The sequence below is a fragment of the Larimichthys crocea genome, chromosome I (genome assembly GCF_000972845.2).
Source record: "Larimichthys crocea isolate SSNF chromosome I, L_crocea_2.0, whole genome shotgun sequence".
Classification (NCBI taxonomy): Eukaryota; Metazoa; Chordata; class Actinopteri; family Sciaenidae; genus Larimichthys; species Larimichthys crocea.
In genome coordinates this window covers 42,886,707-42,900,535 of record NC_040011.1, presented here as the reverse complement: position 1 = coordinate 42,900,535, position 13,829 = coordinate 42,886,707, and the positions used below count along the sequence as shown (strand labels likewise).

The 13,829-nt window shown below is 41.7% G+C and overlaps 1 protein-coding gene across 2 annotated transcripts in view; it reads left to right on the top strand.

Annotated features, from left to right (window-relative positions):
* Nucleotides 1–13,829, top strand: part of aff2 (AF4/FMR2 family, member 2) — a 141,464-nt gene that overhangs the window by 113,480 nt on the left and 14,155 nt on the right. For both annotated transcript variants that reach the window (XM_027280910.1, XM_027280906.1), the window contains exons 11-17: nt 3,883–4,000; nt 4,885–4,990; nt 5,082–5,232; nt 5,369–5,584; nt 6,791–6,995; nt 9,837–10,892; nt 11,035–11,150. In XM_027280910.1, the coding sequence (XP_027136711.1) occupies nt 3,883–4,000; nt 4,885–4,990; nt 5,082–5,232; nt 5,369–5,584; nt 6,791–6,995; nt 9,837–10,892; nt 11,035–11,150 (1,968 nt within the window). The remainder of the gene's footprint in view (nt 1–3,882; nt 4,001–4,884; nt 4,991–5,081; nt 5,233–5,368; nt 5,585–6,790; nt 6,996–9,836; nt 10,893–11,034; nt 11,151–13,829) is intronic.

Here is a 13,829-nt window from a genome sequence, read left to right as displayed (position 1 = left end):
GAATACCAAGGTTGGTTTGTGTCTGCATGGGTTTGTTAGCATGTTTACAACTTGTTGTCCCAAGTGGAAAGAAAATCAATCAATTAATCGACTCCGGTTGCTGCCACTTGGCCAGGTCATCATTGTAACTTAACTTACTTGACCTTTCTGGTAAATAAATAATGCAGGTTTAAGGTCATTATGGCAAATAAGCAAAGGTGATGCATTGTTAAAATGAGGCGGCTAAAACACAAAGTGAATAATTTAAATATATTTCAAACCACATAAGTCACACCATTTATTGTTCGTATAATCAGTGCTTACTGTGTGATATGTTTCACTCTTCCTGCCGATATTCTGCCACGTCAGTCTGTAAATCATGGATGCGCGTGGCCTCATCCATAATTTCCTCAGGTTATTTAGAAATAATGTGGATGAAAGAAAATTCAAATCCTGCTTCTCGGAGAAGAAGCCGAATGTAATGAGCAATAACTTCCTTAATTGGAATCTCATCTCTGATTACATTTCTTGTTTTATTGTGATGCAGATTCACCAGCCTGCGCCAGCAATGAAAACTAAAAATGAAAACTCAGACAGATGAGATCTTGTTATTCTCTGTAGCTACTTGCAATGTTGCATGAAATCAGAATCTAACTAGGGTCTTTATGTTATTCAAAACAGTTTCTGAGGTCGCTTTAACATATTTTCCAAACACACAGGCGGCAGCGGTTGTATGGAGGAGGGTCTGCATAGGCAGAAAACGCACACACAAACACACACGGACACATATGTATGCAGGGAGTTTAACTTGATGCTTTGCCAATATTGTTTCAACTGTGATGCTAATAGAGCAAACTGAGGTGAAAATCTAATTGAAATTGAAAGAGAGAGGGAGGGAGAGACAAAGAGAAGAGATGAGTAATGATAGGAGAAGAAAAAGAGGGCAGAGACGGCATTCATACAGTATCTGTCACTGTGTGTGTGTGTGTGTGTGTGTGTGTGTGTGTGTGTGTGTGTGTGTGTGTGTGTGTGTGTGTGTGTGTGTGTGTGTGTGTGTGTGTGTGTTGCCTGCGGAACAGTTGATGGATTTGCTGCTTGACTGCTCACACAGATTGGTGCCTGCTGTGATGGCAGCCTTGAACTGAAATTACGTGCATACATACAGACACACACACGCACACGCACACACACACACAAAAGAGGACTACACATAATTGCAATTTCTGTGTGTGCAAGTGCATTTGTGTGTATTCTTAAGTCGGGGACAAGCGTGTGTGTGTGTGTTGCCTCTAGGAGGCCATTTCAAAGCTCTGTGGAAGGATGGATGAGCACAAGGCCAACCAAAGCACCAGAGAGGATGAGACAATTGAACAGGTTCAAAACACACTGTTTATGCGTTTATTAGTAAGCGTTTATTATATTCTGTGTCAGACGCTTCACTTTTATTGAATCAGAGATCGGCTGGCTTCCCCCAGTTATTGTCCTTTGTTTTATTTAAATTAGTGAAACGGGTCAAACACAACAGAGTGTTTAGATATGATATCGTTTTCTAATTAAGGCAGCTGGAATAAAAAAAAAATCTAACTCAGAGATGGATTATGAATTATCTTGATCTTGCTTTCGTCTGTTGTCTTTGAAGATGTGCCGAAGACGTTATCGGTCGTGCCAACCAGGTGGTGTGTGTAAGGATGAGGACGGATGACATGAACAACTGCACCACCTGGGGGAACTTCACCACAGGATATAAGAACAGATAAGAGTGTTATGAACTGACTAGAGACAAGACACACAGGCTGTCTACTGAAAAATGTTGTTCGCTATAAATAAAGGAGGAAAAATGTAGTCACTGGGACTAACAGATGGATTAGTAGTTGAAGGTCAGTTCAGTCACACAACTGATTGTAATGTTTCATTGCAGTTGGAGTTCAGCGTCTAGGCTTCAGTCTCATCACTCCCCGTAGATATGTATAGATACATACAGAGGAGTGATGAGCAAATATGTTATGAGTCTGCAGGGCGGTGCTGGGGTGGTGGTGTTGCTGATGCAAGGTAGACATGGCACTGGCAGAACAGACTGAGAAATGGGAAATATACCAGCTTAAATAAACCGCCGGATCAGGAGGGTGTGTTTTGTTTGAGGTATGTCACTTATGTGTATGTAGCACAGTGCAAGTTGTCTGCCTGCAGGTGCAGCTCGTAGGTGTAGCTCCATTTTTGTGAGGAAAGAAAGAAAGTTGATTTTGAAAAGTTGACTTTTTAAAATATGTCCGCAAGATGCAGAGAAGGGACATTACCTGGGACGAAGGTAAAAACAACAACAGGTAGCATTTGGTTCAAATAATTTTAAGACACACTCAGTATGCACAAAATATAGTTGAATATATATCACTGTGAAGTTTACACAAGAAAAACAGCAGCTGTACTGTATGAGCACGACACTCCACCAGAAACAAATCAATAATACTTGCCTAGCAACGTACTTACCACTTCATGGCATTTGCAAACAGACATGGAAACCAAAGGCCAAGAGAGAAGGCCACGTAGCAGCAGGTGCCTCATATAACCCCGGCAGTGACTGAGAATAATAGCATGAGTCACTAAAGATGACTCGGCTTTTATGTAATAGTAGTGAAGGAAACGTGCTCCCTACCACACGAGCAATTGTTTGTTTGTTTCGAAGGTTATACAGCCGATGGGGGAAAAGTTTTTTTTATGCTTTGGGGGGAAAATAAACAACATGTTAGTGATCTAATTCGCTAAAGTATAGTGAAGAAAGATGAGCATAGAGAGGACAGACAGATTCACATTCTTTTTTCATTATGGAGGGAAATAATGGAATTTAGGCTGTTTTGAATCAAAGAGTTGGGGTCATGTTCATCCTAACACTAAAAAATAAAACATGAAGGCTGCTTACCTCCAACAGTCGATTTGATCGTTCTTAAATGTTAAAGTAAAAAATGTTATGGAATTTTCTATCCTTAGGTTACACGAGGTCACATGTGGGCCTTGAGTTCCTCGGCAGTATTAGTTGTTTGGCATTGGTTGGGAACAGTAGGTGCCAGTCTATCTCAACACTGTGGTGTCCAGGGTCGAAAAGACCTGTTGCTGCCTTCATAGACATAATAGATAACTTGCTGTTGACGTTCCAATCTGTGTAAACAGACATCTGTGTCTCCAGACTAGAATATTCTGACAATAACACCTCCATGGGTAAAGACTTTCTTTTTGACTAATTCTGGGCGTGTAGTATTTGTGGTGTTATCTTGGGGTTTAAAGTCGATCCACCAGCACGAGTTTGGCAGAATGTGAGACCGACTCAGGCACTTCTGATGAACTTTGAGAGTGTCTCTAATTCTCCTTGGCCAAGCGTCAATAAATAATACAGCATAAGACATCAGAGGCTCCTGAACACTTTCTTCCCTCCTGACCTCACCATTGACCTTTGACTTCAGCAATTTCTCCACAACAATACCTAAATCTAAGTTAGACTTTAATGACCCCACACTGGGGAAATTCATTTGTCACAGCAGCTCATGAACACGAGGTGGATAAGAAATGTATAGAAGAAAGTCACGAAGTCGTGCTGGTGTTAAAGAGTCTGACAGCTGTGGTAGAGCTCCTTCTTACATGGTGGGAGTAGCAGTCCGTTGTTGAAGGAGCTGTTTAAGGCCTCCACAGTCTCATGCAGGAGGTGAGAGGAGTTGTTCATGATGGATGTCAGCTCTGCTAACATCCTCCTCTCCCCCACTTCCTCTATGTAGTCTAAGAAGGCAGTCCAGGGCAGAGCTGGACCAGTTTGTTGAGTCCTGGATGCCTCTGTCTTTGTTTCATCACAGTGTGATAAGTCGTGGCTTGTCGGTTTACACATAAACAGAAACATTTCTTTCTTCCTGTGTGCTTTAGCGGGGCATCGGGGAGCAGCAGCGAATCAGAGAGCAGCTCGGAGTCGGACACAGACGAGTCAGAGAGCAGCTCCAGTGACAGCGAGTATAATCAGGCGTCCCGCACCAACACTCCAGAGGTAAGACGAGGAGTGTGTACCTGCTGCTGGTTTGTGAGTTTATGGATGAAATGTGTTTTCCATTTTCATGTGAATTAACTAATTTCACTTTTTATGGAATAGATTAAATTTCCATTGTTTACTAAACAGTCTGTAGAGTTGCCACATGCATGTTTCTAACCCCGCTTTTGGAGACAAGCAGTCATTAGTGGAGTCATGCTAGGTTTTGTTTGTTTTGCTTATTTTCCTGGTTCACTTCTTTATTTACATAAACGGCAGAGGAGACATGAAATTTTGTTACAGAAATCTCAGCCATTAAGCAATCATTCAACAATTGGCAGTAAAAGATACTGACAATATCAACTCTGAAGTGTGGCACACTTTGTTTACATTTCATAAAGGGACAGATGCACTTTCATTGCCTTTGTTATTCTCTGTGATTCACCACTGTTCACTTCACTGTGTGTCTTGACTGCCTCTACATTAAATGGTCTCTTCCCACGGTCTCTGGGTGGTGCTCTGAAAGTCATAAAACTCCAACTGCAGAAAGCTGAATTATAACATTATTTATCACATTATTTTAATGGCTCAACGCTGCCCAGTTTCATGGGCTTATGCAGTCATACCCGCTGAGAGAAAGAGAGAGACACATACAGAGGAGGAGAAAGAAAACCATTTAGTCGCAGGCAGCACAAAGGCAGCTATATGTGAAAAGAATCCGTAACATAGAAATGAAATAAATAACTTTTATATTTAACTAGAATACGTTTTATTTTCTGTCTTTCTGTCTTTTAAATCTGTCATTTCTCTTCAGACCAAACAAATGAAATGTTGCCACGATGGCGACACCATCAGTAAAAACATCTGCCGTATATAATAATATATAACTTGTTTTCGTCCGATAGCCTGAGCCACCCTCCACCAACAAGTGGCAGCTGGACAGCTGGTTGAACAAGGTCCAAGCTCAAACCAAACCCCTGGTCCCCCCACAGCAAGAGCACCATGGCAAGGGTTAGTACAGATGTTTACATCTACAGTTATAGTAAAAACAAATCTGGTTTGATCTGTATTACTTATTCTGGCTCATTGGTTCTCTGCCCAGGCTCCATTACCCAGGGTCAGGAGACTTTCTGTCCAGGGAACGAAGCACCAGGAGTGGGTACGGCTGCCAAGACCAAGCCTTGCGGATCCAGCACCACCACCGTTCCAGCTGCACCAACGGTGGAACACAAGGATACAAGGGGAGCCTTATGGTAAGAGCTACAACTGTATGTGTTTGCCTAAATAAATTCCCAAATTATATGTAGTGATTGAAATTTACAGACAACAATGGAGAAAAATGTTTCCATAACCATAAATAAAATGTATATTCTTGCTTGATCCTTGCAGCCCAGGCAAAGAGAAGGCCAAGGCCAAGATCAGCCAGAAGGCCTCGGGGGAGAGCCAGAGGTCAAAGATGAGGCTATCACCGGGTCTAGTGGCTGGGCCAGAGGTCACGACCCCAAGGAGGAACACCACAGGGAAGAAACAGCCCAGACGGACAGACCGATCAAACAGTGTGGAAGATAATCAGAACCAGACATGGAGCAGAGCAAACCAGCATAGGTAAAGATATTCACCAAGGTGTCCACCATCACTTAACAGCTGAATCTCTAAAGCATGGCTCACTTATTATTGATTTGAAATGTAAAATTATTATTCATAGTTTCCTTAGAGCAGCAGTTGTTGATTCATGCTCTTCCAATACACACACAAACAAGGTGATTTACAATGTTTATTGCTCTTAGACAGATGAAATTGACAAAAACAAAAGTGAATAGAAAACCACAGAGACCCTTTTTTTCTTTATTTATTCCCAATAATAATGAAAATTTCATTATAACCAGAAAAGGCTGCTGTAGTTTTAATTGCTTTTTGTTTTTAGAGATTACGCTTGAACTCTTGAAGACAACAAAGCGCAGCATCGTACTATTAAATTTACATGTATAGATATAAAAATCTGAGTAATAATAAGATTAATCATGTACACACAAGAATCCTTCCAGGAGAGCAAATTAATACACTCTTCCAAAGCAAAACAAAACCCCTCATTAATATTTTTCAACACAATAAAAGCGACCAAGATTCAGAGCTTTATAATCGGCTTTTTAAATATCACTTATTGAAGCACCAAAATCCCATGACCACTAATAAAGATCTTGATGATGATTTATCTTGACATAGAGTCCTAACTAACTCATGGCAGTGCAGATTCAAGTGTGATGTTTTATGCAGAACAAAACAATTGTATTCTTGATTAATCACTAAATTATATCTTACACGTTACTTGTTATTGGTAAAAAAAATATTATAATTAACGTTAAGGCAACACATCGCTTCATATCGAGGGCTTACAGAGGCTCCAGCAGATCACCAAGCTTCTTGGCAGCTACCCACTGAACGCTGTCACTCCTACATCTGTCGTGAAAAATACTTAGACTGAGTAGAAGTCATGCCAAACTGGCTGCTCAGCTTGACGTTAGGCTAATTAGAAGATCCTAGCTTCTTTTCTTTATTCCTTTTACTCCCTCTCTCCTTTTTTCTCTTCTTCTTTCCATTTTTAAGCTTCCCACATCCAGACAAGTTTGGCTGAATACATGCTGTTTTCAATTATTTCACGCTGTCTTATAGTTTTTCATTTTAACACACATTTCACCCCGTGGAGCTGGCCATCTTCTGCTGTCTGGTTGGTGTAAAAGTGCACTACAGCGCTGCAATGCCTTGCTCAAAGGGTGAATCTAATTTGTGTCGTGATGCTTCTTCTTACTACAGCCCTGCAGCGAGGGAGAAGGACCTGTTGCCGCCTCCCTCCCTGGAGCATCAGAACCCCCTGAGGCCACGAAGCAAACCCCCCAGTGGGAAAACAGCCCCTAGGAAAGAACCTCGCAGCGCTACCAACTCAAACAACAACACAGTAACTCCACCAGCGGCGCTACAGCAAACCCCTGTGCCAATACCTGCTGTTAGTGCAAACCAGGTTAGTTCATGGGGTGGGATGTTTGTGGCGTACGTAGAAGTTTCACCATATTTCTACTGCTTATGATGAGGACATTTCTCTTTATGCATCAAATGGAAGATGTAAAGACACAGTTTAAAACTAAGTGCTGCACACAGCGTATCCTGTGATGATCACTTCATTCTTATCGTCTCTGGATGATTTGTTAGAGTCGTAAAATTCTACAGGATAAAAACCGTTTTATTTCGTGACTATTAAGGCTCAACACTGACTGGTTTTTATCAAAGTATGGAAAGTCAGACAGAAATGACTCATCGACCATCGTCTTACCTAACCTGACGCCCCGTGGTTTTATGAAGATTGGGTCGCTTCGAGGAGAAAGAAAGAAAGAAAGAAAGAGAAACGCTGACACTAAACTTACTTTATGTAACTAAGACGGAGAAAAGCAGCAAAGATGATAGAAGATGAATTTAATGAGACTGGATTCATAGAAAAACACCAGTCGGTCAGAATATCATTGTCATCCACAAAGATTCAACATTTAGAAATGAAGTCTCTCTACAGTGTGTATCATTGAAATACCACAAACTCAAGAACAGAGTCTGTAAATGAGTCCATAGTCTTAATAAATGTTGTAAAAGTTGACCTGAAATAAAAAAAATTGTGAAATCCACTGAAGTAAGGTTGACATATGAGAGATGAATAAATATGCCCCTCTTTGGAAGAGCAGCAGAAGGAGTGAACATCAGTTCACGCAGCGATCTCTTGAATTTATTTCAGGGTGTTTTTATCTTTGTTGAACTCTATGACACCCGTGCCTCACGTCATTAGATCTGTTAGCTTTGAAAAACTCATTCCCTCCTCCTTTCTCTGACTTTATGCCGTTTTTTTTCTGTAGAAAATACACTCACTGAGACAAATGAACTGACAGCCATGAATAATACTGAGACAATGAAATCTGCGTTTTGACATCAAACACTCGCAGGCCTCAGATCATCTGTCCAAGACGAGACCTCCAAGACATCTGTCACCTCTCCAACCACAGAGCTCCACACTTTGCTTCATTATAATGTCTTCTTATTAACTTGTGTTTTTATTTTCAACAATGTGCCTCAGGAAAACAAAATAAAAGCCAAGCTTTACCTCAGCTGCTGTAGATTTAATTTGACTTTTTACTTCATTAGCCGTGTTAAAAGATTACACCGGCATTTTACATCCATTGTATCATAATTCTACATCATCTACATAACTATGTGTATTACTTAATCTCCACCTAAAGTTCACCTATTTTTCCCCCAGAACAACCTTAAACTAAAACATCTGCATCCTGTGCTGTAGGTGCCGTCACAGCACCTGATCGGCTGCCAGTCTTTGCTGTGCAGAACAGCCGGCGGCACAGCTAATGTTAGTGTCAACAGTCAGAAAGGGAAGAAACTTTCCAGAAAACACTGCACTCAAGAAAGGCTTTTCTCTGCAGAGTAAATAAGCATTATACGGAGGACAGATTTGTTTTTTTCTCTTCAATAAAACACAACATGGCATTTATTGGAAATGGATTTTGCAGATGGCAACATGCATTGGACAGACTCCAAAAGTTGGAGGGAAAAAAACAAAACAAAAAAAAAAACGTCCCTTTGTGTCTGCCAAACCGCTCCAGACTGGAAACATTATATGCAGTCGCTTACTCATGTTGCACACGCAGTGCCTGCTACTCACTTCCTTCCAACAATCACTGATCATTTCACGTCTACAATCAGGCAATCAAACATCTGACGAACAATTTTGATTGGATACAAAACAAGGTTGAGATGCGGAGATGCAGGTGTAACTCTGCAGAGCTCCCGAGAAAATAGATGAAGCAGGTGCAAGCTGGTTTCTGCACAAATCCTTCACACGGAGAAGAACGTCAGGATGATGCAGCGGGGATATTTTATATTGTTCTCATTGTCAACAAATGCTATAAGAAGACCAGAATCAACAATGAATCCATCTTGATAACAAGTACTTTGTAGCTGAAGCCTGAAATATCTTCCTCTGTGCAACAGAACTCAAGTGTTGTCTAAAAAAACGATGATGGGAGCTGACGTAAATTCTCAGAAGTGCACCAAATGTGTATTAGGGTTAGAAAATGGTCAAAATAAAAAATAGTCCCTAACAAATGTTTGCTAAAAGCTACCGTACCTCGCTGTCTTACTAAGCTTTTTAGAAAATCTATATAAATAAAAGAAATACTAGTGACGTGTTTTTAAAAATGTAGGAACCAATGGTCTTGGGGCCGAGTGCTTTGAAGCGAGGGGAGTCAGACAGCTCTGACAGAAAGACTAACGAAGATTTGTTGACACGATGAAAAATATATACACCAGATATGTCCTTCGAAGCTATGACATGACACTGTACATTTGCAGACCTTTTAGAAAAGCCTTTTTGTCTAAATATAGACTGTACCCGTGCCGTGCTGTTGACAATGCAGCAATCAAGGCTGAATATCATTGTTGCTGTTGAATAATGTAATAAAGATGCATTTTCCTGTTTTTTTTTTCTGCGAAAGAATCCAAAATAACAAATGTAAAACGCGCCTTTTCATTTGCATGTGACAAACATCGGGTCGCGTCTGCGCTCAGCCGTGTGACTGGCGCGCAGTCAGTATCACTGACATACAAAATTAGGCAGTCATTTCACTTCACAGATTACTAGAACAAGCCCGGGCTGTCTCGTTTGCATGGCATTATCACATGCGGTAATATACTGTATGTATTTAAATTCACTGGTTTCTGTCAACTGCAGGTTGAATACTGCATGTGTAATTGTTAATTAATATTATTGAATCAATTCAAAGCTCTCGCTTTTTTCTCTTTAAAACAGGACAAGAGGAAACACCGAGGTCCAAACACCAAAATCACACCCAAGTCCCGAGAATTCATCGAGACAGATTCTTCCTCCTCCTCCTCTGAATGCCAATCGGATTCGGAGGAAGTCATCAAAATCCCAGCTCTACCGCCTCAGACGACACGCGCCGCAATTAACACACAGACTCTGTCCAGCACACACATACACACGCCTCTTCTGCCATGCCTCGCCTCCGCTGGCAGCATGGGCAGTCTGGGAACATTTGGAGGGAAGGGGCTTCGAGTCAAAGACAGTAGCAATGTGACCACTAACGGTAGCAGCAGTAGTAATAGTAGCATGATCGGTGGTAGTAATGGCAGCACTAGCAATTGTAATACACTAAGCATTAGCAACATAAGTGGTTCATTTGGCACTTCTGTTCCTGATCCTGGAGGGTTAGGGGGGCAGTGCAAAGACCTTGAGCCCATGTCACCACCTTCCAACATTGGACACGAGGTTCCTCTCTCTCCCCTGAGGGACTACCAAGAGATTCAGAGTTTATGGGTGAAAATTGACCTGAGTTTGCTCAGCAGGGTGCCCAGTCAGGGTTTGGGGGAGAGATCAAGGGTGGGAATAGCAGAAAGGGACGGGAGTGAGGGGAGAGACAGGGAGAGGATGGGGGTGGCGGAGAGAGAAAGACAGAAGCAGGAAGAGAGAGAGTGGCCAGGGCTGAGAGAGAGACAGAAATTCACCAAAGGGGACAAACAGGAAGAAGAAAATGAGCGATTAGTGCAGGACAGAGAGAGGCAAGGTGACAGAGACAGATTAACAGAGAGAGAGAGGCAGACGGACAGAGAGGACAGAGAACGATTTGGGCTCGGGGAGAGGGAAAGGACAACGGGCAGGGACAGAGAGAAGGTATGCCAAGGTCTGGGGGTCCTGGATAACCCCCCTGTGCAAGAGCAGAGTAATCCCAGGCTGGCCGGGAGGACGGAGAAAGGAGAGAATGGAGGCAAACACAGGAGGCAGGCAGCTGGAAACATAGTGGTCCCAACAGAGAAACACACCAGCAAGAGCAAGAGGAAACATAAGGTGTGTGTTTTTAACTTTCTATGTTTAAGTCCCTAATCAGTCTCTCCTGTTTTACTCACAACCTCCAAATGTGTCTTTCCCCTCCCACATGTACACAGTGTAACTTAGACATAGTGCATTCTTTCTCTCTCCTGTATTCCAGTCGGACCACAGTGAGTCATCGGTCAACGGCAATAAGAAGCTGCGACTGGACAAGAGCTGTCAGCTCCTCCCACCGTGCATCTCTCCAATACACAACCACAAGAACAGCTCCACAGAGTGAGTATTAAACGTGCTTTATGTTTAACTCGATACATGAGCTCCCGAAAAGACTAAACAAGAGGAGGAGGAGGAGGAGGAGCACACGACACTGTCAGGAAAGCTTGATGAGGTTCAACTCTTATATACAGGAGTTAACTAAGATTTAATTCACAGAGAGATATTACTAAAATATTTCAAGGACCTGATTGAGTCTTAAAGGATTAGCGGTAGGCGTTCATCATCAACATCCAAAATACTCTACAGCTGTAAGCCGTAAGAATACAATACAAAGCACATTATGTGTGTGAATGAGCTAATTTCAATGGAAGCCCACATTGTTTACATTCAAGTCTTCTTCATTCCCCTTTGTTGGCACTTGTCTACATGTCTTGGCACGTGATTCCACTTATCGACAGTTGGTGGAGATGACGTGCCAAACACCATGCAACCATCTGCGGGGAGCATGTATGCTTCACCTGCCATCCTCATGCAAGTTCACAAGACATTTACAGTGTCGGATATACTGTTCAAACAGAGACGCACTCATGACAACACTCTATGGATAAAAACAGATGATCCGATGATCTACTCTGAGGGTAAAACTGTGTAGACGCTGGTATTCGGTAACACTGGCGTTATTTGGTTAATCCTTCGCAGTGTTTTCTTCGCTCTGTCGGTTTCAAACAAAAGGGATGTATGTGGAGGATGAGATTTGAACCATGTGATAGAAAAATAATTCACCGTCTTGAATTGATTCGAGGATGTCAGTGGGCGCAGTCTCCACGCCGTGTTAGTGAACAGGAAAGACGGGTATTCATGTGTATTGTGAATGAAGATTAGCCCACCTTCCAATAAAAACGAGCGCATGACACGACAAGATGTGAGAAGTTAGTCCTGTAAACTGGAAAACTTCTTGCCTCTCCTCATTCGTCCCCTTATACTCTTATTAAAAACGCCACATCCTCGTGTGACTGGGACACGCAGTAGTAGAGATATTTTTAGGAGGGCTTAAAATTTTTAATGTGGTGATGAAGTCGTTGGAGAGGCGAGTTCAATTCACACTGTGACACGGGAATGACAAATTGTGAATTTCAGCTTTCTGTGTGAATTATTAAAAACAGACTAAGCTGGTTGTCGCTATAAATAAAGCTCAACGTGACAGCTACAGAGGAAATATATTTTTTAAAGCATCTTGGCGTTATCAAAGAGTACACAGCAGGCAAAGGTGGGAGGGAGAGAGGGGGTGACCCATGACATTGTATAGCAGACATCTCAGTGTCTCTTCATCATCCGAGAGGCTTCTTTATGGAAGCTGTAAAGTGGATGATCTCAGATTCATTCAGCAGTTTCTAACCTGTGACCATGTTATTTTCTTTTTCACGCTGTTTCAATCAGTGAGGTTGTCAACACATAATTAGAAAAGACACATTAACCATCGAGTTTTTACCGCAATGAATGTTTTGTTTTGCTTTTTGCTTGTCTATTGTTGAGCACATGAAATTTCAATTACAGTCATAAACACACAAAAGTCCAAGGCAAGAATTATGTCAATGTGTTGTTGTTTTTTTTTATGTATTATGAATAGTTTTTATTATTAAAAGGATTGAAAAAATTGCTCTTTTTGAAAATATCAGTAATACTTAGCAGAGACATTTCTGCTTTGATTGACAGCAAGCTTGCAGGCTGAGTCTTACTGTATTGTACTCTACATGTTATGACCTCCTGTGCTAAAAACTGTAATTCCACTGGCGTCCACTTGAGGCTGGCTACAGAACGAGTCAGTCTCCATAAGTCTCCATGTTAAAATGTCCAACTTCACAGCAGAAATAAACATGTTTACAGCGTGGTACAAAAAACAGTTTTGGTATCTATAGCTAATTTCCCCATTCATGACAACTGTACTGAGGGTGAATTTATATACAACTCACCTGTTCAGATATTATTAAGGCATGCAGAATTAACAGTGGTCCATGTTCATTGACAGGTGGGTGCTGTTACAGGTGGCTTATTGGAGCACACAGGCGTCATTTGGCCCGCCTCAGGTCTGCAGATGATCCACGTCTTTGCCAATTTTTAGATTAACCAGGAGGTGGAAGAAGCAGTACAGCCAACATGGCGGAGTCCAGTGTTGCATAATTTCGGCTTCAAAACAGCCTGTGGGCTAATCTAAAAAATCGGCAGTGGATCAGGGGTGGACCTGAGCCTCAGTATAATTGCCATGAACGGGGAAATTAGCTAAAAAACAGTTTTTGTACCAGGCTGTAAACATGTTTATTTCTGCTGTGAAGTTGGACATTTGAACATGGGGACTTATGGGGACTGATTAGTTCTGGAGCCAAGCCTCAAGTGGACGCTTGGGGAACTGCAGTTTTTGGCACTTCCACATTGGCTTCACTTCACAGTCACAGAGGTTGCCGCTTGGTCTCATTGTGACTGTCTGCTGTGCTACAACACAATGCTAATTTGCTTTATACAAGATTTTATTGGCTTTATGGAAACAAGTTCTCCATCTACGGATACCTAGCAGATGAATGCAAAACCAGGAGGCACCATCTGTTGTGTTTTATTAGATGATGTACAGAGCAGATATCTACATGTAGCAGACAGAAAAAAGCAACTTTATTAGTTTTTTTTTTTATTTCAGGATTTTAGAAATCTTCCCAACTGTATAATTTCTTAACTTATTATCCCTTTAAA